The sequence below is a fragment of the Sus scrofa genome, chromosome X, assembly GCF_054392235.1.
Source record: "Sus scrofa isolate SSC_HxYL_T2T_F1_AM1 chromosome X, Sscrofa_HxYL_maternal_Yorkshire_Landrace_v2.0, whole genome shotgun sequence".
NCBI classification, from domain to species: Eukaryota; Metazoa; Chordata; class Mammalia; order Artiodactyla; family Suidae; genus Sus; species Sus scrofa.
The window spans coordinates 38,361,668-38,387,264 of record NC_139401.1 but is presented as its reverse complement, the minus strand read 5'-3'; the positions used below and the strand labels follow the sequence as shown (position 1 = coordinate 38,387,264).

Sequence of the window (25,597 nt, the reverse complement as noted above, 5' to 3'; positions counted from 1 at the left end):
TGAGGAAGGCAGTAGCTAGAGCTGGCTTGTAGGTAAGGTAACAAAAATCATCCTCCCCCCCTAAAATCTCCTTTGCTTCTGGTGCTTAGCTCACAGAGTCAATGCAGATCTACCCAATGACTCCAGGAAAAAGCCCAAAGGTCACCCTGACTCCTCCCTCTCCATAACCTCCATAACATCCTATCACATCCCCTGATTTCTGCTTCCTAGATAGTCCATTTATCCATCCACTTCTCTCCTCCATTGCCATCACTTTATTCGAGGCTACCATCATCACTTACCTGCAGAATCACAAGAGCCTTTGAACTGGCACTGAGTCCACTGCAAATTGCACCATTCACTGCACTGCATTTGAGAGCACCAATCCCTCCAGTCTTTGGATGCAGTCCAAAGTGCTAAGTGTATTTCTTTTAACTTTTTGTTCTGAAATAATTTCTGACTCACAGAAAAGTTGGAAGAATAGTACAAAGACTTTCCATATACTCCTCACCCAGATAACCCATTTTACATTTTACTACTCTCTCTCTTTCCATATGTATATGAAATTTGAGAATACTTGTAAACATAATACTCTTTTATCCCTAAATACTTCAGTGTGTATTTTCCTAGGAATGAGACCCATCACTTCTATAACTGCAATACAGTTATTATAATCAGAAAATTAACATTGCTACAATTATATAATATACAGACTCTAGATATTTCCAGTTGAACAGATTGTGTCCTTTATAGCAAAAGAGATATAGATGGAGATAAAGATGTTGTTGACATCCCTGGCCCGGGATCACATGCAGCACTCAGTTTTCCTGTCTCTTTGGCCTCTTTTATTCTAGAACGGTTCTTTAGTCTTTGCCTTTTATGACATTGACACTTGAGTATCTACCAGTTATTTTGTAGAATGCCCTTGTTGGCGATTTGTCTGATGTTTCCTCATGGATATATTTATGTTGTGCCCGTTGGGCAGGACAGTCACCAAAATGCTATGTCATTCTCAGTGTATCCTATCAGGAGGCAGATCCTTAGCATGTTTTTATTTTATTTTACTTTATTATTATTATCATTATGTTTTCTTTTTAGGGCCACTTCCACGGCATATGGAGGTTCCCACGCTAGGGGTCTGATCAGAGCTACAGCTGCTGGCCTGCACCACAGCCACAGCAACTTGGGATTTGAGCTGCATCTGCAACCTACAGCACAGCTCATGGCAACACTGCATCCTTAACCCACTGAGCAAAGTCAGGGATTGAACCCAAAACCCCATGGTTCCTAGTCAGATTTGTTTCTGCTGTGCCATGACAGGAGTTCCCTTAGCATGTTTTTAAAAATCTCTTCAAGGAGTTCCCGTTGTAGCTCAGCTGAAACGAATCTGACTAGCATCCATGAGGACGCAGGTTCGATCCCTGGCCTCGCTCAGTGGGTTAAGGATCTGGCATTGCCGTGAGCTGTGGTGTAGGTTGCAGACACGGCTTGGATCCCACATGGCTGTGGCTGTGGTGTAGGCCAGTGGTTATAGCTCCAATTCGACCCCTAGCCACTGGTATGGCCCTAAAAGGACAAATAAATAAAAAAATAAATAAAAGTCTCTTCATAATGTTACTTCTGCTGATACATCATCCTCATCTCACCCTCTACCCATCATTGCTCCAAGGCTCTCAGTCATAGCCCCAGATAATCCATGCCAGCCCATTTTCATTGGGCTAATCCATGGTGTTCCATCAGATCCCAGTGTAGACAAGACTGTTCCTCAGTCCCCAGACCTGGTTTGGAGCCTCTCTTCTGAGCTTGCATGGCACCCGCACTCCCTATAATAGTGCTTATTAATTAGGCTGCATGGTAGTTGCCCATTTACTTGTCTGTATCCTCCAGTGCACTGCAAGCACTGAAGGCAGGGACTGGGTAATGTTTGCTATCATCGCCAGCACTCAGCTCAGGGTCTGGTGCAGAGTAGGCACCCAACGAATATTTACTGACTGAAGCATCACTGCTTCCTCCTGCGTGTTCCCAGAGCCCTGCGTAACTCCATTATCTCTCTCACAGTGTTGCTGGATTATTTGTCTACATTTGAGCTTCCCTGCTAGGCCAGAAATTCCTGAAGCCAGATCTGAGTGCTTGCATTTGATTGCAATACACCTTAACACAGAAGGAAAGAAAGAAAGGGGGGAGGGAGGAAGAGATTGGGTCTTTTTGTTCTAGAACTTTGTTCCTTCTGAGTTTGTGTCAAGCAGGTGTAGAGCTCTTTGGAGCGTCTCTCCCAGCCACCCCGCCCCTCACACCCCACTTCCTGTTTACTCTGCCTTCCAGCATTACCCTGGGGAGGGGTGGGGCTGGGAACCCTACCATCGCTGTCAGCCCCAATTCAGGAATAGCTGCTTTGAGATTGAGTTTATGCGCTTTATGAGAGTTACTAGCAAGATGCTAAGCTTCTAGTGTGAATTCTCATCAGTATAGATACTAACGAGCAATGAAGTAAATTAAGGGGGAAAAGGAGAAAGAGTCCTGGAATAATCACAGATTAGTCAGAATAATCCAGAACTTGGCCGCATCATTTTATGAAGCCTAAATGGACAAATCAGGTGAAAGAGAAGGAGCTCATTCCCCAAGGGTTTCCTTTTTCTCCTTTGCCTGGCCCTCATGTTTAATTAACAACTGCCAAACACTTACTTCAAGATTTTACAAGTTATAATTTAATCTTTGTAATATCTTTTGCTTTTTAGGGTCGTACCTGTGGCATATGGAAGTTCCTGGGCCAGGAGTCAAATTGGAGCTGCAGCTGCCAGCCTACACCATAGCCATGGCTACACCGGATCTGAACCGCATCTGCAACCTAAGATACAGCTTGTTGCAATGCCAGATCTGAGCGAGGCCAGGGAACAAACCCACGTCCTCACATATGCTATGTCTGGTTCTTTTTTTTTTTTTTTGAGCAACCCCTGGCCTAGCTCAGTGGGTTAAGGATCCGGCATTGCCATGAGCTGTGGTGTAGGTTGCAGACGCAGATCAGATCCCAAGTTGCTGTGGCTGTGGTGTAGATCGGTGGCTACAGCTCTGATTCAACCCCTAGCCTGGGAACCTCCATGTGCCTCGGGTACGGCCCTAAAAAAAGCAAAAAAATAAAAATAAAAAAATTAAAAAAATAAAAAAATAAAACATGAGGTTTGCACCAGTCCTGGTAATAATGATTTCCTTCCTAATAAGATGGAAGTATACACAGTAAGTGTGCCCTGAATGGTAGTTCACTGTGCCCTGAATGGAAGTCTGTGAGGTAGTATCCCCATTTTGCAAAAAAGAAAACTGAAAATCCAAAAGGTTAATTAACTCCCCCAGGACACACAGAATGAACTGGCAGAACTGGGGCTAAATACAGATTATTTGACTCTAAATCCTAGTTTTCTTTTTCTACTGGGTAATCAGGTGAAGGAGAAGGAGTTCTGGGCATCACCTTTCCTGCTACCTCACCTCACCACAAGCACCTCTCTTATTACGGCTCTCATGTTCACAAAGGCAACATCTAATATGTTTCTCCATTGAAAAACTTTTACGCTCCATCCCAGCACTGACTGATCATGGTTCAATGAGAGCAGGCAGGACTAGGTATCAGCAATGAAAACATCACTAATCAGAAGGGGCTACATAACTGTATCTTTTGTATATTACTGGCGCGAGGGTAAATGGTATAACCATTGTGGAAGACACTTTGGCAGTTTCTCATAAAGTTAAATATATACCTATCTTATGAGCTAGCAATTCCACGCCTATGTATTTATCAAAAAAAGGGCAGGGGGGAGTTCCTGCTGTGGCACAGAATCCGACTGCAGCAGCTCCAATCGCTGCAGCAGCACAGGTTTGATCCCCAGCCTGGCACAGTGGGTTAAAGGATCAGACATTGCCGCAGCTGTGGCGTAGATCTCAGCCGCAGCCCGGATTTGATTGCTGTTCCAGGACTTCCGTATGCTGTGGGAGGGTCCATTAAAAAAAAAATAGAGGAGTTCCCGTCATGGCTCAGTGGTTAATGAATCCGACTAGGCCACAATGAGGTTGCACGTTCGATCCCTGACCTCGCTCAGTAGGTTGAGGGTCCGGCGCTGCTGTGAGCTGTGGTATAGGTCGAAGACGTGGCTCGAATCTGGCGTTGCTGTGGCTGTGGTGCAGGCCAGTGGCTACAGCTCCGATTAGACCCCTAGCTTGGGAACCTCCATATGCCACAGGTGCGGCCCTAAAAAGACGAAAATAAATAAAAAATAAAGAATTGAACTAGAATGTTATTTATAGATTTATTCATATAAATTAAAAATAGAGACAACCTAAATGGCCATCGACAGAAAAATAAATTGTGAACAATTTATGAAATGGAATACTGCTCAGCAATAAAAAGGAATGAACTCCTGACTTATACAAGCGCAAGGATGAATCTCCGAAATATTATGTTGAGTGAAAAAAGCCAGACCCAAGAGTACATACTATATGTTTCAATTTATATGAAGTTCAATAACAGGCAAAACTAATATATGGGGATAGAAATCAGAATGGCGGTTGCCTGGGGAGGTGGGGGGAGGGGGATGAGAAACGTGAGGAAACTTCTTAGGGCGACGAGAATGCTCTGGACCTTTATAGAGGTGTCAGTTACGTGGGTATATGCATTTGTCAAAACTTAAACTATACACTTAAGAGCTGTACATTTTATTGCATGTAATTATATGTCAATAAGAAAGAAAATAATGAGATGAGGGCTGCAGAAATAGATGCTACACATAAAGATCAAAAAATATCTTTAGAAGGGAGAGAAGTGAGAAATTTTTTTTTTGTCTTTTTTCTTTTGTCCTTTTTTAGGGCCACACCCTCGGCACATGGAGGTTCCCAGGCTAGGGATATAATCAGAGCTGTAGCCGCCAGCCTATGCCACAGCAACACAGGATCCTTAACCCACTGAGCGAGGCAAGGGGTCGAACCCGCATCCTCATGGTTCCTAGTCCGATTCGTTTCCGCTGAGCCACGCACGACGGGAACTCCCCTGAGAGAAGTGAGAATTAAAAAAAAAAAAAAATAGACTGGGTCTAAGATCTGTGTGTGTGTGTGTGCTTTTTAGGGCTGCACCTGCGGCACATGCAGGTTCCCAGGCTGGGAGCTGAATCGGAGCTACAGCTGCCTGGCTACGGCCAGAGCCACAGCAACGTGGGATCTGAGCCATGTCTGCGAACCACACCACAGCTCACAGCAACGCCGGATCCTTAACCCCACTGAGCAAGGCCAGGGATCAAACCCGAAACCTCATGGTTCCTAGTCGGATTTGTTTCCACTGCGCCGCAATGGGAACTCCCGGGTCTAAGATCTTTACCACAAAATATATAATAAAAAGTGCCGCTATATTTGAAGCATTCCCTTTCAGTAATGGCAGCCCCACAAGTAGTGTCTGTTTATGCAAGGCTCCTGTAACCAAGATTAGAGCTTAAAAGAAAAAGTCTCTTTCACAAAAGAAGACTAAAAGTACCTTTCAGTCCTGTTTTCAACAAGTTACTGTGTTTGAAATTCTATATTTTAGCCAGCCCAAAAGCAGTGAATGGATTAAGTGCCAAGAGTATATAACCTTTCATTTTCTGGCCACAGGCTAGAGGCCCAATGTTTTAGTATCCTGTTGATTCTGTAGCAAATTCCCACAAACTCAGTGACTTAATGCAGAATTAAAGTCTCACAGTTCTGGAAGTCACATGCCTAAGATGGGTCTCACTAGGCTAAAATCAAGGTGTTGGCAGGGCTGTGTTCATTCTGGAGGCACTAGGGAAAATGTTCCCTTGCCTTTTCCAGCTTCTAGAGTTTGCCTACATTTTTTGGCTCGTGGCCCCTTTCTCTATCTTGAAAGCCAGCGAGGGCAAATCGAGTCTTTACGCTGTGTCACTCTGACTCTGGCTTTTTTGCCTTCTACTTCCATTCTGAAAGACTTTTGTGATGACACTGGGCCCATCCAGGTAATCCAGGATAATATCTCCATCTGAAGGTCAGGTGACTAGCAACCTTAATTCCCTCTGCAACCAGCCTTAATCAGTCCTTGCCAGGTATTTATTGGCAGGTACCTGATATATTCACAGGTTCCAAGGATTAGGATACAGACATTTTTGGGGATCATTATTCTGCCTACCATGCCAAAATTTAACAGAACCGTAAACTGTTCTTTACAGCATCTCTCTCATCATCCATCTCTTCTAATCCCTCTCTACATCAGCCATCAGACGAATGTCTCCAAAGGTTCCAGGTTTATTATAACTTGTTACTCAGGTAAATGTGACAAAATAGACCCTTTTCAAAAATTACATTCTACTGCTGATTGTTTTCGCTTAGTTCTACAGGCTTCTGAAATTTGAGGGGAAAGTCTCTGGTCCAATTATCTTACTGCTGTGTAACAAACCACTTAGTGACTTAAAAGAATGAAAATATTTTGCACACAAGTCTAAAATTTGGGCAGTGCTTGATGAGGACAGCTTGTCTCTGCTCCACTTGGCATCAGCTAGAGTAGCTTCAAGGCTAGGGGCTAGAATCAGTTGAAGGCTTGCTCACGTGTTTGGCAGTTTGATGCTGGCTGTTGGCTGGAACACCTACATGCCACCTCTCCACATGGCCTGGGCTTTCCCACAGTATGGCAGCTGGGTTCCAGGGACGAGTATCCCAAGAGACAGTCATGTATCTCATCCAAGAGGAAGATGTATCACCCCTGATGGTCTGGCCTTGGAAGTGATGTCCATGTTGATTTTGTCAAGACAGCCACAAAGCCCCACCTAAACTTAAGGAATATAAGCTCTTGATGGAAGGTGGTGACATTGAAGAAGAACACTTGGGGCCAGAAATAGCTTTGTGATCTTTTTTAGAAAATATAATTTGCCACAACTTCTCTGCCGCTTTCCCATTTCTTCTCTTCATTTTAATCTCCTCTATCTTCCATTCTATTTGTCCCCCTTACATAATTGCCCGTCTTGGTCCTTTTTTTGGTAAGGACCCTCTATCTCCAAATCAGGTCAACTCTGAGTTGGTAAACAATAGTTTCATAAGGCGATGTAAAAAGACTGTAGCACGTTCCCAGAGGGAAATCTCATTGCTGGAATCAGAGGTTATTCAACTATTTTGAACCAACAAAAGCGGCAATGTCATATGCTTCAGCCTAACCATCTGCTGCCTTTCTAGTCAGAGGAAAGGGTGCCACAAGCTACTACCAGACGAGAATGCTTACCTCTCTACTCCTCCGGTTTCCAGTGGGTGGGAAGGTCCCCAAACACACCTTGCCTTTCCCCATCACTCCCATTATCACACTGACCCAGGAACAGTGGGATGACATCTGGTAAATCTGGAAAGATGAAATTAGGCAGGCTTGTCTTGGTGCCTCCCCCCTCCGACTTGGGGCCAAACTGGCTGCAGGGATCAGACCTTTTCTTCTGCTCCCCAACCCACTAAAGGGAAAGGGCTGCCGGTTCCTGAGATTCCTGAGTGGGCCCCAATAGCTGAGTTAGACATGGAAATTTCTGGCACTTTCCCCTTAAACATTTAAGCTATGAAAGCACTGTCTGGGCTGTGGGATGGAAATCCTGTGAAATCAGATTGTTATGATCATTATACAACTACAGATGTGATAAATTCATTTGAGTAATAAAAATTTTAAAAAAAGAAAAAAAAAAGAAAGCACTGTCACAAGTATTTACCACAACAGAAACTAAATTATACCCCCAAAGCATCCATGAGTTGCAAGCCACAACGTCAATTAGATGCCACAAAATACTACACCTTGTTTTGAATGAGCAATGTACACGAACTACACTCCTTGCATTCTACACATAGTTTGGCTTCTAGGGAACATATCCGTGTTCTTGCACAATGGATATGCTTCATTAAAAAAAAAAAAAAAAAGCAGGGCTTCAAATTAACATCACATTGTGAACAACAAGAAAAATTTAAATACCTTGGTCAGAACTAACAATGTGGTACTTTCATTTTCGTCTTTCCTTGACTACCAAACAGGAAATCTCAATTAGATGTCTGCTAAGTAGAAAAAAAAAAAAATGCCATTATCCAAGGACACAGCAAGTCCCATCAGGTATTTCAACATGGTGGAAGAGTAGTCAGGTTTTAATTGGCCCTATTGAGCTCACCCACAAGCTACAACATTCTTTACCTCAACAGTGTGGTATTCAAAAGGAAAAAAAACTACAAAGTTAGTTTCTACCTTTGAAAACATCAAATGAATCTTGTTCAGTTTCATCTGAACGTTATTGATAAAAGTGAACACTCATTGCTAAAAGTACACATATCAACACTAGTAAGATTGGTATTGAAAAGTAAAATAGATCAGAGGAAATGCCCCACCCCCAACATTGTTTATTTCTTCCAGAACCAGGCTCTGTGCTTTGCTACTATTTTCTCCATCTTCTTATCGCCTGGGTTTGAAAGCACTTTCTCTTAACAGTTCAAGGTCAGAAAGTTTCCTTCTATAACCCTGTTCTTCACTAAATGGAAAGGACTTTCTCCAGTCAAAATTCTTACCAGTTTGAGGAGTTCCTCTGTGACTCAGCAGGTTAAAGGATCCAGCATTCTTTTTTTTGTTTGTTTGTCTTTTTGCTTTTTCTTGGGCTGCTCCCGCAGCATATGGAGGTTCCCAGACTAGGGGTTGAATCACAGCTGTAGCCACCGGCCTATGCCACAGCTACACCAATGCCAGATCCGAGCCACGTCTGCAATCTACACCACAGCTCACGGCAACGCCGGATCCTTAACCCATTGAGCAAGGCCAGGGATCGAACCTGCAACCTCATCGTTCCTAGTTGGATTCATTAACCACTGAGCCACGACGGGAACTCCAAGGAGCCAGCATTCTTGAATAAAAATTTAAAAATCCGTACATTGTAAATCATCTATACTAGAACTTAAATTTTTTTTTTAATTTTTTAAAATTTTAAAAAGACTCTGGCATTGCCACAACTGCAGCACAGGTCTCAGCTGCGACTCCAGTTCAGTCCCTGGCCTGAGAACTTCCATATGCCTCAGGAGTAGCCATTAGGGAAAAAAAAATCCTTACCAACTGGGGATTATTGAAGTTGAGCACACCAGCAGATATAGTTTTAAAATTGCTTGGCAAAGCATTCTGAAACAATAGACAACGAAGTAATAAAATATAAGGAAAAGAATGGGAAGATACAAAAAACTGTTCCTCTTAAAAACAGCGAATGTCAAAACAGGAAGGTCTGATGAGATAGTTGTGGTTTTAGCAGGCTTTGTTTAGACAGTTGCACAGCTATTAGTTTTCTGCTTTAACTTGACCAAGATTTTTGACATCAAAGAGAAAACAGCTAATTCAATAATAACAAAAAACAAGATGAGAGAACATTTGAGGTGAAATCTTCAGGGATTCATGGAAGATGTATCCATTTGGGTCTTTACCATAATCACCACCGTTTAAGCACCGAATGGCAAGCAGCAGGAAGAGGTCTGTATACGGATGTGGTTTTCCTTTTCCTTAACCAACACTTTATTAATTAAATAACATTCTTTCAGGGGAGCAAGGAGGCTCCTGAGGGATGTGGGAAATAAAAAACCATGGAACCCTTGCTTGTCAATACTGGAGGAGGCCTGAAAGCTTGAGCTGCTTTCACGCCTTACTTCCTTTCTGCAGGATTTCAAAACATGTGTTCACTCTGAAACCCAGGGAGGCCAAGACAAGAGAACAAATGGGAACCTCCAGCCTGCACTCCACCCCCGTGTCTTCCCACCCAAACTCCATCCTCAGACAGTGCAGTTTGCAAGGCCAGGCCCTGTCCACCAATTAAGCATGCCCACCATCAGGAGAATACACTCCGGGCAAATGCCTCTGAAGTCTCTGGAATGAGCTCACAGCCATCCAGCCAGGGAGCCTGAAGTCTCTGGAATGAGCTCACAGCCATCCAGCCAGGGAGCCAGGAACCCAAGTGTGGTCTAGAAGTAAGAGCACAGCTTGTGGGCATTCCCTTGTCTCTAAAGATTCCTTGCCTGTGGGGAGTCTTAAGGCCTTAACAAAGAGTCAGCATGGGGGCCTTTTCAAGTGGGGATCCCAGGGAAGGAGCCCTGATTACATGAGGCAAAGGACAGTACTGGCTTGATCTTTATCACCACCACTTAGCAAGTTCTACATAGTTTCACATGTACTAAACAGAGGCCTGATATTTGGAGTTAAGAACAGCCTTTAAATTTCCTTGAGTTCTTAAAAAAAAAAAATGGACATGGCCTTGAAAAAATAAGTTTCAAAAAGAAGTAATTTTAAGTTTAAATTATCTTGCTAATTAAAGCAACATAGCCTTGATCAGAAATGACATAAAGTTTGAAATGTTCAGAAGATCAATAATACTAAGAGACCAATCCAATAGTCCTTAATGTTTAAATTTTTCATAAGCTTCTGATCTAGAATTTTTTATTTGCCTCTAGAATTTTAGAGAAAACATTCTGTCACTATTTTGTTCAAGACTCTTCTAATAACAGGGATATAATGAGTGGTATAAATGTACTAGATGTCCCATTAAAAGACAATTACCTTTTTTAAAAAAAAAAAAGTACATAAGATTTGAGCCCTTAATCCACCAGAGCTGTATCCAATTTGCAAATATCTGAGAACCACAGACTATGGAGTGAAGGGGGTTGGGGGAGAAGAAGAGGAGTCACCATCTCCAAAATGATTTTTGTTCTCCAACTAAAAATGAGGCCTATGCAAATGACAATAACTTTCATTTTTTTTAAAAAATTGTCAACAGTAGACTAGTTTTCCAGTCGGTCCAAAGAATGATAATCCCAGCAGCCGTGACATGCTAACAATGGGTTCGGGTTCAGAGAGAGAGTAAATTAGGCCAGACCACTAACGAACACTGTGGAAACATAAAACACGAAAAGCCCCATGTGAGCAAAGCAGAAAGCTGTTTTTAGAGGCAAAAGCAGGCCTTCTCAAAGGCTTTCGTGTGAGGTTTTGATGTAGAAAATTCTTATCAAATGTCAATTTCTAGAGGGTAATCAATTCCAATCTAAGCTGTTTCCTTTTGCCCAATTCATCTACCCATGCCTTCCTCTTAGTCCCAGGTCACCACGGAGACGGCACCCACTGGCAGACAACCATGATCCCCGAGAGCTCTCTGAGGCGGGCGCCACGCCATGTTTGCAACTTTTAAAATCTATAAAGTACTTTGCACTTCCTCGGGAAAGACCTAAAAATATGAAGTCACTTATCACTTCACCTCAGAAGTTAAGCAAAATTTTCACTAGCTTGAGAAGTCTTCCAAGGTGAATCGGGTTGGGGATCTGACCTTGTTTTGGTGCATAAACTGAACTTGAATAAAACAGTAGTTCTGTCAGTGGACTAGCACTTACTGAGCCTGAGAAACCCTACTGGCTCATTAAAAAAAAATCCAGTCCTCTTTGAACAGTGATCATCACTACTCCTGGGTCAGAATCACTGTTTATATATAAAAATACTCTCGCATGAATATTTTATGATTTACGGTTTAGTTTTGCTGTCAACATCTACCTTTCTGTATTCTTTAAACAAGAATGTTCTGAAAACAACTTGCAGTTAACATGTCATGGAATTCTTGCTATCGACTGCCCACACTGTGACTATTTGATTTCAATTCAGGTTTTGCGAAAGGAAATAGTTTACCTGTGGTTTCATGTATGTGATTGAAATCATACTTGTCCTTATATGAACTTGTCCTAAGCTTCATACATTCCTGGAGAAAGGCAAGGAGGGAGATAAAGATATGAAGCAGCATTTAGAGAGCAGGAGAACCTATAATGCCCTTCAGTGGTGGCTACAGAACTGTCTAAGCCACAGACATTCTACATCCCATCTCTCATGCTTGCTGCAGCTCCGTGAAGTAAGCCTCATGGTTATTATTAGGCCTAATTTCAAATGTGGAAACAAGCTTGGAGAGTTAAATACTCACAATAAGTAATAACAAAGACTTGAACACCCAACTTTCTGGCTCGAAGTCGTGGTGCTTCTTCCTATCGTGTGGCTTCTGTAGTTTCCTCTCTTTGTGTTTTTTGCTTGCACTTTGATATTTTCAAGGGGATATAAAGCAAGAGGCTGTATACCTTTCTTCTGCTGCTGCCTACCTTATCTTCGCACATTAACTATTAACTTTCTCTGGCAACGCAGGCACTAGCCTGGACACTTCCCCATTTTTTCACTGCTGCTAAACGCTGATAACGGAGTTGAGGTGCCCACAGTACAAAAACTTTCTGCTTTTTTTTAAACTGCAAAGTTGTATGTATTTTAAATTCAGGCTCTATGAGCATAGAGAATTTCTCATGATTTCAGGAAACGTTAAGTCGATCTGAAGCTTATTCCTCCCCTCCCCCAACAAATCATTAAATAAAGTACAGAGCACTGTGTTTCGCCTGTGGCACCATCCCAGGAAAGCATGGTAATAGCATCTAAGGAAGTGTTCCAAAGGGCCCTACTGCAGTCTTCCTGTGGATCTGTTGTCCACAGCTGCAGACTGGCTCCCTGGAAAACTGGAAGCATTGCTGGACACACCTTAGCAGAGTTTAGCACTCACTGGGAGCCAGTCAAATAGCCACAGCACATGTTATAACACTATAACATTTAAGTATCTCCTAAGACCAACTCCAAAGACTTGTAAATAAAGATCTGGAAGGTGTGGGCACTAGTATTACTGGTGTTTCTCTTCTTGTTCTTCTCGGAGCCAAGTAAAATGTCTGCCTTTAAGTTTTTAGGCCTCAAAACTCATTTTTGCTTGAACCTCTTAAAAAATTCAAAAAGTCAATTAGGCACTAATAAGCTGGTCAAGTTGGTTGGAAGCTGTAATATATGTACCTTCCTAAATACTTCTGAATATTTACGAGCTTTTTCGTGGGGTGTACAGGGTTACTTGGAAATATTAGAAATAAAAACCTTGGAAGTAAATCTTGTTGGTAGCTTCTTCCCAAATAAAACTGAACACTTAACAGGGATGATTATCCACCACTTTGAAATACCAGAGAAAAAGACTTTTGCTTAAAAAAAAAATTATTTTTATTTAACTACTAAGCCATCCATCCACTGGCAGATGAGAAAGCAATAAACTTGTCGAGTTTCGTTAACACATTTGCTCTTTTTTTATTTTTTAGAATATAGTCTACATCTGGATTAAAAAAGTTTTAAATAAATTTAAGACATATAACAACTGGAACCCTTCATCATTCCATATACAACACGGATAGAATGTCAGCTGGTTCCATTTCTGATAAGTCCACTTTCTCATAATAATGTTATTATTTTCACTGGCTGGGTGGCAAGCTTCGTACAAGCTGGCCCAGGGCCAGCTTACACACACCGGGGTGGGGGTAGCGTGGAAGGGATGGAGTAGGGGTGCCACAGGACAACTATACAGTGTAACAGAAAATCATTAATAAAGTAGTACCGGTTACCGACAGACAGTGCTGTTTGTGCGCATATCACAATGGAATCGCCGAAGTTTCAGAGCAAGGAGGAGATTCGAAATACTTAAGACAGGGCCACTGTTACCAAAAAAAAAAAAAAAAAAAAAAAGTGCAAACAGGAAAACTGATGCAATCCTAGCAACGCTGCGGCCTCCACCAGCCCAACGGCAGGGCGGCGGGAGGCTGCGCGCCCGCCCCGCCTTCCCCAGCGCCCAGCTCCGGGCGGCGCTCCCAAGTGTAGCAACCCAGCGCCGCGCCCTGGAATGGCCCTTTTCTCGGCCCTTCTCCTCCGGAAAGAACAGAATAGAAACTCCAGGAAAGGCACAGACTGAAGGCAGGGCGTCAACTCAGTCCCATTCCCAACAGAGTAGAACACAGCCCCCTCACCACCACCTCTCTGCGGGAGAAGGAAGTCATTGGGCACACCCGCCCCCCCGCCACGTTTTGCCATCACTTTCCTCTCCCAAAAGAAGCCCCTTCCTCCCTCTAGCTCCGCCGCGTCCTCTGCACGTACGCAGCCCCCCAACTTTGCAGTCCGCCCAGCGCGCCCTACAGCCAGAAAGAAAATAGACTTGAGGAAAGGGAGAGGGTGAGAAATGGGGGGGCGGGGGGAAGGGTGCTGGGCAGCCGCGGGCGACCCGCCTCAGTGCCCCCAATTGCTGAAGCCGATTTCCTGCTTGTATCTGTTGGTGAGGATGTTGGCCTTGCGCGTGAGTTTGGAGAGCACGGTGTGCAGCCCGCGCAGGTGGTAGTGGAACTGCTGTTCTAGGTCCTCCTCGCCGGCGTCCGCGCCCTCCAGGTGGCTCAGATCCACCAGGATGTCCTTGGACTTCCAGGCGCTCCCCTCCTCGCTCCCCGTTGGCTGCGGCTGGTGCAGGACTCCCCACTCGATGTCGTGGCGGATGGACTTGAGCAGCACGTAGTGGCTATACATGTCCCGGGAGGGCGCGAAAAAGCTGCCGTTGGCGCTGCCCGGGCCGGGGGCCGGGGGCGTGCGCTCCTCCAGGCAGCCGCCACTGCCGCCTACCTCCACGCCGACGTCGTTGTCCAGCCCGGGCTCGGCCAGGGGCACGTCGCGCAGCAGGCTGGGCACCATCACCGTCTGGTCCATGTTGTTCACGGCGCCGATGAAGCGATTCATGGCGTTAAAGAGAGAGTGCTTCTGGTTGTAGGTGTCGCAAATTTGCATCATGGTGGCCGGGCGGGCGCCGAAGCACTGGGACGTATGGGCACCGGATGGCCGGCCGGGGCGAGGGGCTGCCCGCCTTCACGCGCTCTGAGGCCCGCGCCGGGAGGCCTGACTATGGCTACAGAGGGTGCGGCGGGATTCCGGGCTCCTCCTCCGCCCTCTCCAACTCTCGTCTCGCTCGCAGCCCGACCCTGCGGGATGCGCGACTTCTCCTGGCTTTGGCGTCCGGAAGCTCGCGATATCGGCGCGTGGTCCGTGGGTCGAGCCCTGGCCTGGCTGGGAGACCGAAACGGAAGAGACTATTATTCACTCGGCTAGTGTGCCCGGCGTCCCTGCCCGCGCGCACCTCCCTGCCCGGTTATTGCTCGACTGGGACGGCGCCCGGGTGGCTCCCCCCAGCAGGGCTGTCCCGCCTCCTAGCCCGCCCGGGGCCGCGAAAAGAAGGAAGGGGTGCTCCCCACTCCCATCTCCCTCCGAAAAGCCTGAGTCCAAGCGCCACGCTGACCGGACAGAGGTGGGGCGGGGGTACGCACCTCCTAGGGGTCCTCGAGCGCCTCTGCTGCTGGGTAGCTCAGTGTTCCCGCTTCTGGCGGCTGCTGCCTGCGGGTGCTGTTGCGGTCAGTGGCCGGACTGTGACTGCGGGCGGTGGTGGTGGCGTCGGCCCCCTACCCATCCCAGGTGCTCAATTTATAGAGCCCCAGGAAAGGTGTCACCGGCGCTCAGGGCCACCCCCCGTGTCTCCTCCTCCCGCCTCCCCGGCTGCGTCGAGATAAAAGGCCCGAGCTGGGGATGACCGCGAGTAACACTCTCCGGGCCCTTTCTACAGCGGGGGCGGGGCGCGCCGGGCCAGCTCCGCCTCTCGCCTGATACCCGGGTGGAGGGAGGGCGCTGAGGCAGGGCAGGGCAGGGCAGAGCAGGGCAGAGCGGAGGAGGGATGGAGCTGCCGCACCCAGCCAGCGCCGAGCGCAGAGCCGGCCAGCTTGGGGCGGAGGTGGGGGGGGAGGCACTGCGAGGTTAAAGACGGCGCCGCTGGAGTGCGGGGGGTCGGATGGGCCTTCTTCACGCTCCCCGGGTGGGATTAACAAATTTCAGGAGCCTAAATGAGGCCCCCAACCCTGCATCTATACTGGCGGTGGCCCGGAAACTACGGATCCGGTTTATTAATAGCCGTCGGGGAAGAGGGACCCACAGCAGCAGCAACTCCATCCTGAGACTCTTACGTAAGAAGGATGGCTGGGCATGCCGGATGCACGTGGACGCGTGGTGCTCCCGCGGTGGCCCTGGCCTTGGCCAGCTGCTGGGGGAGGGGAGCCTCGGAGGCTTTTGCCTCCCTCCTGGCGAGGTCTTTCTCAATCTTTCCTGTAACAACCTTTGCCAGGGATGAAGAGTGACCCACCATCGGAGCTGCACATTTTCCCAAGAGATCAGATGTGGCCATGGGGAGAAGTAGCCAAATTCCTGACTTTTGTCCAAGTCCCGGTACCCAGATCTCAGGCCCTGTGGCCTTTTAGCTGCCAAAGGGCCAGGAAAGAGTGACAGTATGTAGGCCCGGTGTTGGGTGTCTGTAGTCATTTAACAGAAAAGCGGGGAGGTATCCAATATTTTTTCTGGGGTGGGGGGGGACGGAGTTTTGAAACATTCCTTTCCAAAAATAGTTCTTAAAACGCAAGGTCATATAATGGGGCCTAAACTATTTACCATACCGCTGGATTTAACTTTTAGGAGTCTTTAAATTTCACTTTGAGATTTCAAACCACAGTCTGTTTTCATTTTTACTTTACCATCTCACTTCCCATGCTATGTCCTTCATCTACCAGTCTTCTCCAGAAGTCCTACAGATAATTCAAGCTTCTAATTTTGAAACTCGTTTTTCTAAAATCTTTCAGGGGTGCTTTTATTGCACTGTTTTCTCACAGGACAGAAAGTGTCAAAAGGGAGAAGCACATAATGAGAGGTTTATTTTTTCCCTCTTTCTTTCACCTTAATGATCTCTATTTTTTCCCATGGCAAATCATCTTCCTAATTATCTTTTGAATGAAAATCTGACTTGGTGTTACAAGGGCTAGACAGGAGTCAGTGACTCCTGGAGGCAGAGACCAGCCTTGGAGAGCCCCTCCTCTCAGGATTTATTAGCTCTGCCAGATCATAGCCCTTGTTTTCGTATCTGTAAAACTGGAATAAAGTTATCTGCTCAAACTATCAGGGTCTTTGGGAGAATCAATGTGAAGAAAAAAGTAGAGCAAAAAAAAATTAAATAAATTTCAAAAGCATTAAAATAATCTCACTCCTCTCTTTACACACATGGTGATATAGAAACTCTCCCAGCACCAGTTTCCTTATCAACAAAATGGAGCTTCTCCCATGGCCTGTGCCAAATTTTGGTTAAGGGCGAATAATTATAATAGATGTAAATATTATGTTAATTGTAAAGTATTTTATAAACACGAATGGTACTTGGTGTAGGACCTCTTCGTAGTCTAAAAGGTGTTTATGTGATGATCCACGGAGCCTTCCCCCTAGTGATTAGGCAAACGGAGAGTACAAAGTTAAGTCCAGCTTGATTTTAAGCCCTTATGTGCACTGACATCCGAAAAGCACTGCAAGAGGTAATCTCAAAGAAAACACAATCCAGTTTCCCAAGAACTGATTCTCTGTAATTTAAAACACATTTTGTCCCCCATGACAAACTCTCCTGATAGTTTAAGAACATAGGCCTCTGGATGAAAACTTAGTATTCAGATTTGGATTACTAAATACGAGGATCCTGCCTCTTCCCAATTTCAGCAAAGTGTGATAATAACTTGCAGAAAGAAAACAGAAATTCAAGTGATCTAGCAAATGGATCCCAACAAAACTCGTTCAGCTTGGGAGAAAGCTCCCAATACCTTCTATTTGGCCTCCACTCCTGCCCTGATCTGTTTTCGTCCTTCCTCTGGTGCCTAGGTCACTCTCCATCCCCCAGTTTCTTGACTCCCATCTTTTCACATTTCTTGAACACTATAAGAGGAAGATGGCTCAAGCACCTGCCTGCAAAACTTCCCAAACCGGGCCCCCTAGGATCTCCCAGAGCCAGAACCACAACTCAGGCCCATCCGGGTAACTCCGGAGCGGAAAGGTCCTGCTCCGGAGCTCCAGGCCCTTGGAATCACCCCACCACCGCCCCTCCAACTTCAGCCAATCAGGTGCCTTCAGAGACTATTATGCAAATAAGCCCTCCTGCCCCAGCCAGTCAGGAGCCACGGCCCCCTCCCCCCCCCCAGCGTCCTCTTTCACCCCTGCGGCGCTGAAGCGGCGGCCGGCGTCCCTGGCAACCGGCGCGCGGCCAATTTTCCCCTCCAAGGGCTGCTGAAAAAAAATTAAAATGGTCGAGGGCGGGGGAGGCGGCTCACTTGGGAGCATAGCAGGCGGGCCTGGCCCGGCCGGGAGACAAACAGTCTCTCCAGTTGCCCCAGGCATTTTCCCAATCGCTCTCTGGAACTGGCTGGAGATGCTGAGCAACCTACCCAGGCCTCAATTTGCCTCAGGAAAACATGAGAAGTAGATTGGTGAGCAAACAACTTTTGAGTACTTTTTTGTAGGCCAACCGGCTCAGGGTCTCTGGTCTTTTCTTCCTCCCCAGTGAGCTTTGGTCTCAGTAAAAAGCGCTGTTTGAGATCTGGTGCCCATCCCACTTCTTGGTACACAGCTCCAACTCCGGAGATCTTAAATTCAGATTTTTTTTTTCTTTCTTTTTTTTTTTTTTTTGGTCTTTTTAGGGCCGCACCCACAGCACATGGAGGTTCCCAGGCTAGGGGTTGAAGCGGAGCTAGCTGTACCTGCCCACCTAGCCATATCTGCGACCTACACCACAGCTCACGGGCAAAGCTGGATCCTTAATCCACTGAGCAAGGCCAGGGATCAAACCTTCATCCTCATGGATCCTAGTCGAGTTTGTTAACCGCTGAACCACGAAGGGAACTCCTTAAATTCAGATTCTTAATTCCCATGTTTACCTTCTTACTTCAGCAGCCAGAAAGTCATGTTTTGCTAGTCTGTCTCCCCATCTGTGTCCTTTGGATAGTTTGGGAAAAGATGGCATTTAAAATAACCAGAAAATCATAAACAAAATATAGAACAACAGTAAACTGGTCAAAGAAGGCAGATTGGAGAAATAAGAGGTTTGTCCTAGAGTTGGAAGGAAGGTGGTGTTATTGTAAAACTAGAAACCAGCCCAACTCAAGATAGTGGAGAATCTGGATTACTTTCAGGCAGAATTTAGAAGGAGCCACTGCAGGCAGTGTCCTAGAAATAGGACAATCATACTGTCTGGTTAAAGGCCATGTAGTCCAACCATCCGGTTGTGCTGAAATTGCTCACAACATCCCCACCAAGTGGTCACCCTGGCCCACGTTCTTGTAACTTCCATCTTCTAGATTAATTCTCCTGACTTGGCGCCCTCCAGGAGGCCAAGCAGCACACCACCAGATGCTTGAAGGTAGACAAGGTCTTCAAGCCCGCTATTCCAAGTCTATGCAGCAGTTCGCTGTGGTCTCTCTTGAGGTGTTCAGACATCCTGGTCACCGTCTTCGGAGGTAGCTCCACTCTGCTTGTAAGTGCGGTGCCTGGAATTCACTCCGGCACTGTCTTTTCTTGGACAAAATGGAGTGACACAGCCACCTGTTTTACTGTAAATGGTAACTTTTCTAGGTCATATTTCTTGCACACAAGTGCTTGGAACTTGGGCATGTTAACACATTTTAACTTCACAATAACCCTGAGAAGAAAGTAAGAATCACGGAGTTTAAGTCGCTAAAGGAGCGGAACTAGGACTTGACCTAGTTTGCTGGTACCAAAACCAATGTTCCTTCTACTATCCAACAAATAGCTATTTCTTAGAGTGCTGCCTACTATTTAAATGGACTTCTTTTAACAGCTCCATCCTGTTCTTTTTTTTTTTTTTAATTTTTGAAGCATAGTTGATTTACAATGTTGTGTTAGTTTCAGGTGTACATCAAAGTAAGACGTATTTTTTTTCTTTTTCAGATTCTTTTCCCTTATAGGTTATTACAGAATATTGAGTATAGTTCCCTGTGCTATGCAGTAGGTCCTTGTTGGTTATCTGTTTTATATATAATAGTATGTATATGTTAATCCCCAAATCCTAATTTATCCTCCCTTCCCCTTTGGTGACCATAAATTTTGTTTCCTATATCTGTGAGTCTATTTCTGTTTTGTAAATCAGTTCCTTTGTAAAATTTTTTTAGATTCCACATAGAAGCGATCTCATGTGATATTTGTCTTTGTCTGACTTACTTCACTAAGTATGACCATCTCTAGGTCCATCCATGTTGCTGCAAATGGCATTATTTCATTAATTTTTGTGGCTGAGTAATATTCCATTGTATATACGTACCACATCTTCTTTATCCATTCATCTGTCGATGGACATTTAGGTTGCTGCCATATCTTGGCTATTGTGAATAGCGCTGCTTTGAACATTGGAATGTATGTATCTTTGCAAATTAGAGTTCTCTCCAGATATATGCCCAGGAATGGGATTGCAGGATCATATGGTAACTTTATTTTTACTTTTTTAAGGAACCCCCATACTGTTCTTCATAGTGACTGCATCAGTTAGGGGAGGTTCCCTTTTCTCCACACCCTCTCCAGCATTTATTCTTTGTACACTTTTTGATGATGGCTGTTCTGACCTGTGTGAGGTAATACCTCATTGTAGTTTTGATTTGCATTTCTCTAATAATTAGCGATGTTGAGCATTTTTTCGTGTGCCCGTTAGTATGTCTTCTTTGGAAAAATGTCTGCTTAGGTCTTTTCTGCCCATTTTTTTTTTTTAAGGTAGCGTGGATTATAATCTATTACAAGCCTATTTAATAAAAATGTGCTAGGAATAATGATATTTGTTCTGCCCATTTTTTTGATTGGGTTGTTTTTTGATATTGAGTTGTATGAGCTATTTGTATATTTTGGAAATTAGTCCCTTGTCGGTTGCATTGTTTGCAAATATTTTCTGCCATTCTGTGCGTTGTCTTCTTGTTTTGTTTATGGTTTCTTTTGCTCTGCAAAAGCTTTTAAGTTTAATTAGATCCCATTTGTTTGTTTTTGTTTTTATTTCCATTACTCTAGGAGACAGATCCAAAATATATTGCTGTGATTTATGTCCAAGAGTGTTCTGCCTATGTGTTCCTCTAGGAGTTTTATAGCATCCAGCCTTACACTTAGGTCTTTAAACCATTTTGAGTTTATTTTTGTGTATGGTACTGGTGTTCTACATGTAGCTGTCCAGTTCCGTGTACCCTGTTCTGGAGCAGAGCAGATCTTTTTGGACCAAAGTATAGAACTTTGTATTTATCCTACTTAAACGTTATTTCATTAGATTTAGCCCATTACTCCAGCCTGTTTCAATATTTTAGGTCCTAATTCTGTGCTCTAATGGGTTTAAAGCTTCCCCCTACGATAACTATTCTATATATTCATCCAAGTTATTGATAATTTAAAGACAGCATTGGCTGGGCAAAGGGCAAAATACTTTAGAACATTTGGAAAGCTTCTTCAGCTTGATATCAGTCCATTAATTAGCATCTTTTATTAATTAATTAAATAGCACCCTTTGGCATTGTGTTGTTTCAGCTGGCTATGAATCGTTACAATCCTCCAGCCTGTGTTTTTCTTCTTGACCACAGACTACTATGAGAAGCCTTGCTAAATGGCTAGCTTAAAGTCCCAAGTTAATGGCCAGTTTTTCTTTTCTGGATTCAGGAAGCAGGACATTTTTGTCATCTGCCATGGAGATGACATTTTTGTCATCTGCCATATTGTCACGTGATACGCAAATGCAGAAATAGTATCATACTATTCCAAGTTAAAATTGTGCGTGGGGTATTTAATCTCGATGTAACTGTCATTATAGGATATACCCTCCTGAAAATTCAGTTAGGAGAAGATAGGGAGATGCTAAAAGCTGGGAACATGGCAGTAGTGAGTCTGCTGGCCTCCAACCTTAACTTTCAGGTTCTGGCAGGTCTGAATCTGTTGTAGTTAGCATTTTGTCACAATCTCATTTTTTAAAAACCTCTTTAGCCTTGAATCCAGGAGGAGTAGAGCACAGGAAAAATTGAGACTACTCAATTGAGACTACTTTTCGTTGTTCTTGTCACTTCTGCATCCTTGGGAACTCTAAACTAGGCAGAAAATGATGTGCTCAATGTGAATGTAAAAGATAAGAAAAGAGTGAGACTCATCATAGGTTTCCTTACCTACCATACAGGAGCTTCTCAACCTGATTATTCCTGTATCTCTTAGAACTCCAGGACCTTCTGGCACCATCAACATAGAGGAGACAATGAAAGTATTCCTCTTCCACCCTCTTCTGTGTGCGTGTTTCAGTTTGGTTCCCTTAAATTCTAAAATTAGATTCAAAGTTTACAAATTCTAGTACTAAATTAATTTTGGGAGAGAAGATATAATTACCAATTTTTTGTATGTTCATGTCCTAACCTGGTCATACATAGATATGTACGTGTGTGTGTGTGTGTGACATTTTATTGTTTTATATATAACATTATATATATATATATATGTATACACACACACCCCATTTAATTGAAGCGACAATGTCCTAAAGACAATACTATCTGATAGAAAAGTTCGTTAGTTCCATGCCATAATTTACTCTTTTAACCCTAATAATAAAGGAAAGTGGATGAAGACAAGATGCACTGGAGTTAAGGAGGATCCATCTACATCATAACAGGTCTGGATAGACTGGTCTCGTAATCATGAGCAAGAAGAAAAGAAAAGTATGGCAAACTAATACAAAAAAAAAAAAAAGATTGTATGCAAAAGATATAAGCCCAGAAGCAAGTACAGGTACAACCCATAAACCCTTCCAGCTATAGAAGACCTTAGCATGAATAAGAAAAACAATAGACCATTCGGAGGATTTAAAAAAGGAAATTCCAGGGGAGTTCCCGTCGTGGCACAGTGGTTAACGAATCCGACTAGGAACCATGAGGTTGCGGGTTCGGTTCCTGTGCTTGCTCAGTGGGTTAACGATCCGGCGTTGCCGTGAGCTGTGGTGTAGGTTGCAGACGCGGCTCGGATCCCATGTTGCTGTGGCTCTGGCGTAGGCCGGAGACTACAGCTCCAATTAGACCCCTAGCCTGGGAACCTCCATATGCCGCGGGAGCGGCCCAAGAAATAGAAAAAAAAAAAAAAGACAACAACAACAACAAAATAATAATAAAATAAATAAAAAATTTAAAAAAATAAAATAAAAGGAAATTCCAGAGCAAAGCAAACAAAATTTGAACTCTCTCTCTCTCCCACAAAAACCAAACAAACCACTAAAGGGTTAATAAATAAACTATAAACAAAACCGTCATATCAGAAAGTTTAATTACTGGTGTAGAGAGAAGGGTTTAGATGATCACAAAGAAAAGACATAAAGAGTTAAATAGAGAGGAAATGTTAGAGATAGAAACAAAAAAAAAAAACACAATATAAACCTAATTGATGTTACTAAAGTAGAGATCTCAACAAACAAAATTGAAAAAAAAATGCAGAGGTGATGTAGAAAATTTTCCAAGCATGTTCCTCTGCAGATTTAATAGGCACACTGTACACCAGGTAAACTTATTCAGAGAGGTTGACATTGAAAAACAAGCTAGTTATATTTTCCGACTTCAAGGAAGAAGAAAAAAGTCTTCAAGTATCCAAGCAGGAACAAAAGTCGTCAAAAAGATGGTGGTTACAGGGGAAGATAGAATCAAGCCAGCTTTGCAGAAACATTCAGTGACAGGAGACGGGGGGTTGGGGGGGGAACTAGAGGTGAGAAATGTGACTCAAGAATATGTTATTACTCAAGTGAAATACAGTACTCAGACATTCTCGAGCATGAACTCAGAGCTTTTCTTAAAAAAAAAAAAATTCTCAGGGATCAAGTTCTGCCAACAAAAACATGAATCAAAATAAAAAACTCAGGAATGGAGCAACCCTGATGAAGAGATTCATGGTGAATTTGAATCCATTTAAATATAGGAATAAGATTAAGCAGTGTGGGTACTCCGGTTGCAGAACAGCATAAATATTTTAAACATGGACAATGTAAAAACAATGCAAGCAACAAAACTGGTAGATGAAGGAATAAAAAGTAGCAGAGCTAATCACCTTTCACTGTAGTAGGTCAATCGGTGAATCTAAAACCAAATTGTGCCATTTTAAAAATGAAGACACCAACATCTTAATAACTCTCAAAATACTTTTTCTTAACTTACAGCAATCTTTTAGGAACCAGTATATTCTGTAGCAAAGAATTTCTTAAGTTCCGTATTTCTCTCATTGCCACCTCACTTAGACTACTCAAAATTCAAGTGAAATTAATTTTAGCATTTCATTTAAAGTAGCATGCATAATAATGTTCTTTTGCTTCATCTGAGAGCTAGGTGCTAGTAATAGAAGTGTGTTCAATTTGCAAAAATTTGTTAAGCTGACACTTATATTTGAACATTTCTCTCTGTGTATGTTATGCTAAAATATAGCTTTGGAATTCCATTAATATAACGTTCTCTGAAAGAGGAGGTTGGGGGAACAGCCCGATCTGGTGGTCTGGTTTGGAATTAAATGCTCTCAATATTGTTTTAGTAAAAACATTTGTGGACCCAGATACTAATCGGAAGTAAAAAAGCAGTCAGCCCTTTGAACTTTGGACCCTTAGGGCAGAAATTACTTGCTCTCTGCTCCTGTCAACTTACAATTTAAAAAATGCAATGTTGAGAGCTTCCAAGTCTTGGTCTTGGAGAGATGATATTCTCTGAGGCAATTCCATTAAAGTCTTTTTCTATAAACCCCCAAATACTGTTTCTAAAACTACATTTGCTCAGCCCGTTTATGAATGAGTATCTGCCTCTGTTACACAATTCTTCACTATTCACCTATTACAGGTGATTCGAAATATCTTTAAACTTGGTATCTACTATTCTTTCTGTGAACTTTTCACTTCTATAACCCTAAAAATAAAAAAAGTTCATGTCAGGAGTTCCCACTGCGACTCAGCAGAAACGAATCTGACTAGTATCCATGAGGACACAGGTTCGATCCCTGGTTTTGCTCAGTGGGTTGAGGATCCAGCGTAGCCATGAACTGTGGTGTAGGCTGCAGACATGGCTCAGATCTGGAGTTGCCATGGCTGTGGCATAGGCTGGCGGCTGCAGCTCTGATTCGACCCCTAGCCTGGGAACCTCCATATGCCACAGGTGTGGCCCTAAAAAGACAGTAAAATAAAATAGCTCTTAAAAAAAAAAATTCATGTTAGTGCAGTTCTTAGAGTCTCCTACCTACTCATCTACATCCCGAATCTGGCCAGAAGGATGTATTTATTATTGATCTATAATATACAGCCGTCCCTAGTCATCTGTGGGGGATTGCTTCCAAGAGCCCCAGCATTTACCAGAATCCTCCGATGCTCAAGTCCCGTAGTCGACCCTTGGTATCTGAGGTTCTGCACTCTGGGGTTCAACCAACTCTGCATCATGTGGTGCTGTAGTATTTACTATTGAAAACAATCCACATATAAGTGGACCCTTACAGTTCAAGGGTCAACTGGATACTGTTAACCATGCTACTGTGCAAACATTATCCTTGCCAGTTTGACCTGTAAAGATTAGACTTTAGATCACCGTTGGTCCTGGGCTGTCCAAAATTCCAACGGGGCACATAATCAATTTCCTTTTCTCCTAAATGGTTTCACAGTTAGTAGAAATTTGGAAATGAATTCATTCATACACCATTGATAAGCGACTTTGTTCTAATTATCATTGTTGTAATTGTCATTTTGTTCCCGGAAGAATATTAAACTGGGAAACATTTTCCATCTTTAAGACACAGAATGTTTTGTGTAATTTCATCTTGTGCCAAATAGGTGATTACCTTGGCTGGAAGTAAAAAGTGTTTGTAGGATAGAGTTCAGGTCAGCAGTAT

The 25,597-nt window shown here is 43.8% G+C and overlaps 1 protein-coding gene and 1 long non-coding RNA gene across 3 annotated transcripts in view; one reads left to right on the top strand and one right to left on the bottom strand.

Moving 5' to 3' along the window:
• Positions 1-12,919, top strand: part of LOC106506941 (uncharacterized) — a 58,007-nt gene extending 45,088 nt beyond the window's left edge. The window contains exon 3 of the long non-coding RNA XR_002340636.2: positions 11,065-12,919. This is a non-coding gene — a long non-coding RNA (uncharacterized LOC106506941). The remainder of the gene's footprint in view (positions 1-11,064) is intronic.
• An 84-nt stretch (positions 12,920-13,003) lies between these two features.
• MID1IP1 (MID1 interacting protein 1) lies at positions 13,004-15,418 on the bottom strand. 2 transcript variants are annotated; one of them, XM_005673558.4, is made up of 2 exons: positions 15,157-15,418; positions 13,004-14,899 (listed from the first exon to the last, which is right to left on the bottom strand). In XM_005673558.4, exon 2 carries the CDS (start codon positions 14,624-14,626, stop codon positions 14,078-14,080), a length of 549 nt encoding a protein of 182 aa, XP_005673615.1. In that variant the 5' UTR covers positions 14,627-14,899; positions 15,157-15,418; the 3' UTR covers positions 13,004-14,077. The 2 variants fall into 2 exon arrangements, with proteins under 2 accessions (XP_005673615.1, NP_001243294.1); NM_001256365.1 differs by lacking the exon at positions 15,157-15,418 and having other exon boundaries at positions 14,078-14,626.
• Between the last annotated feature and the right edge of the window lie 10,179 nt (positions 15,419-25,597).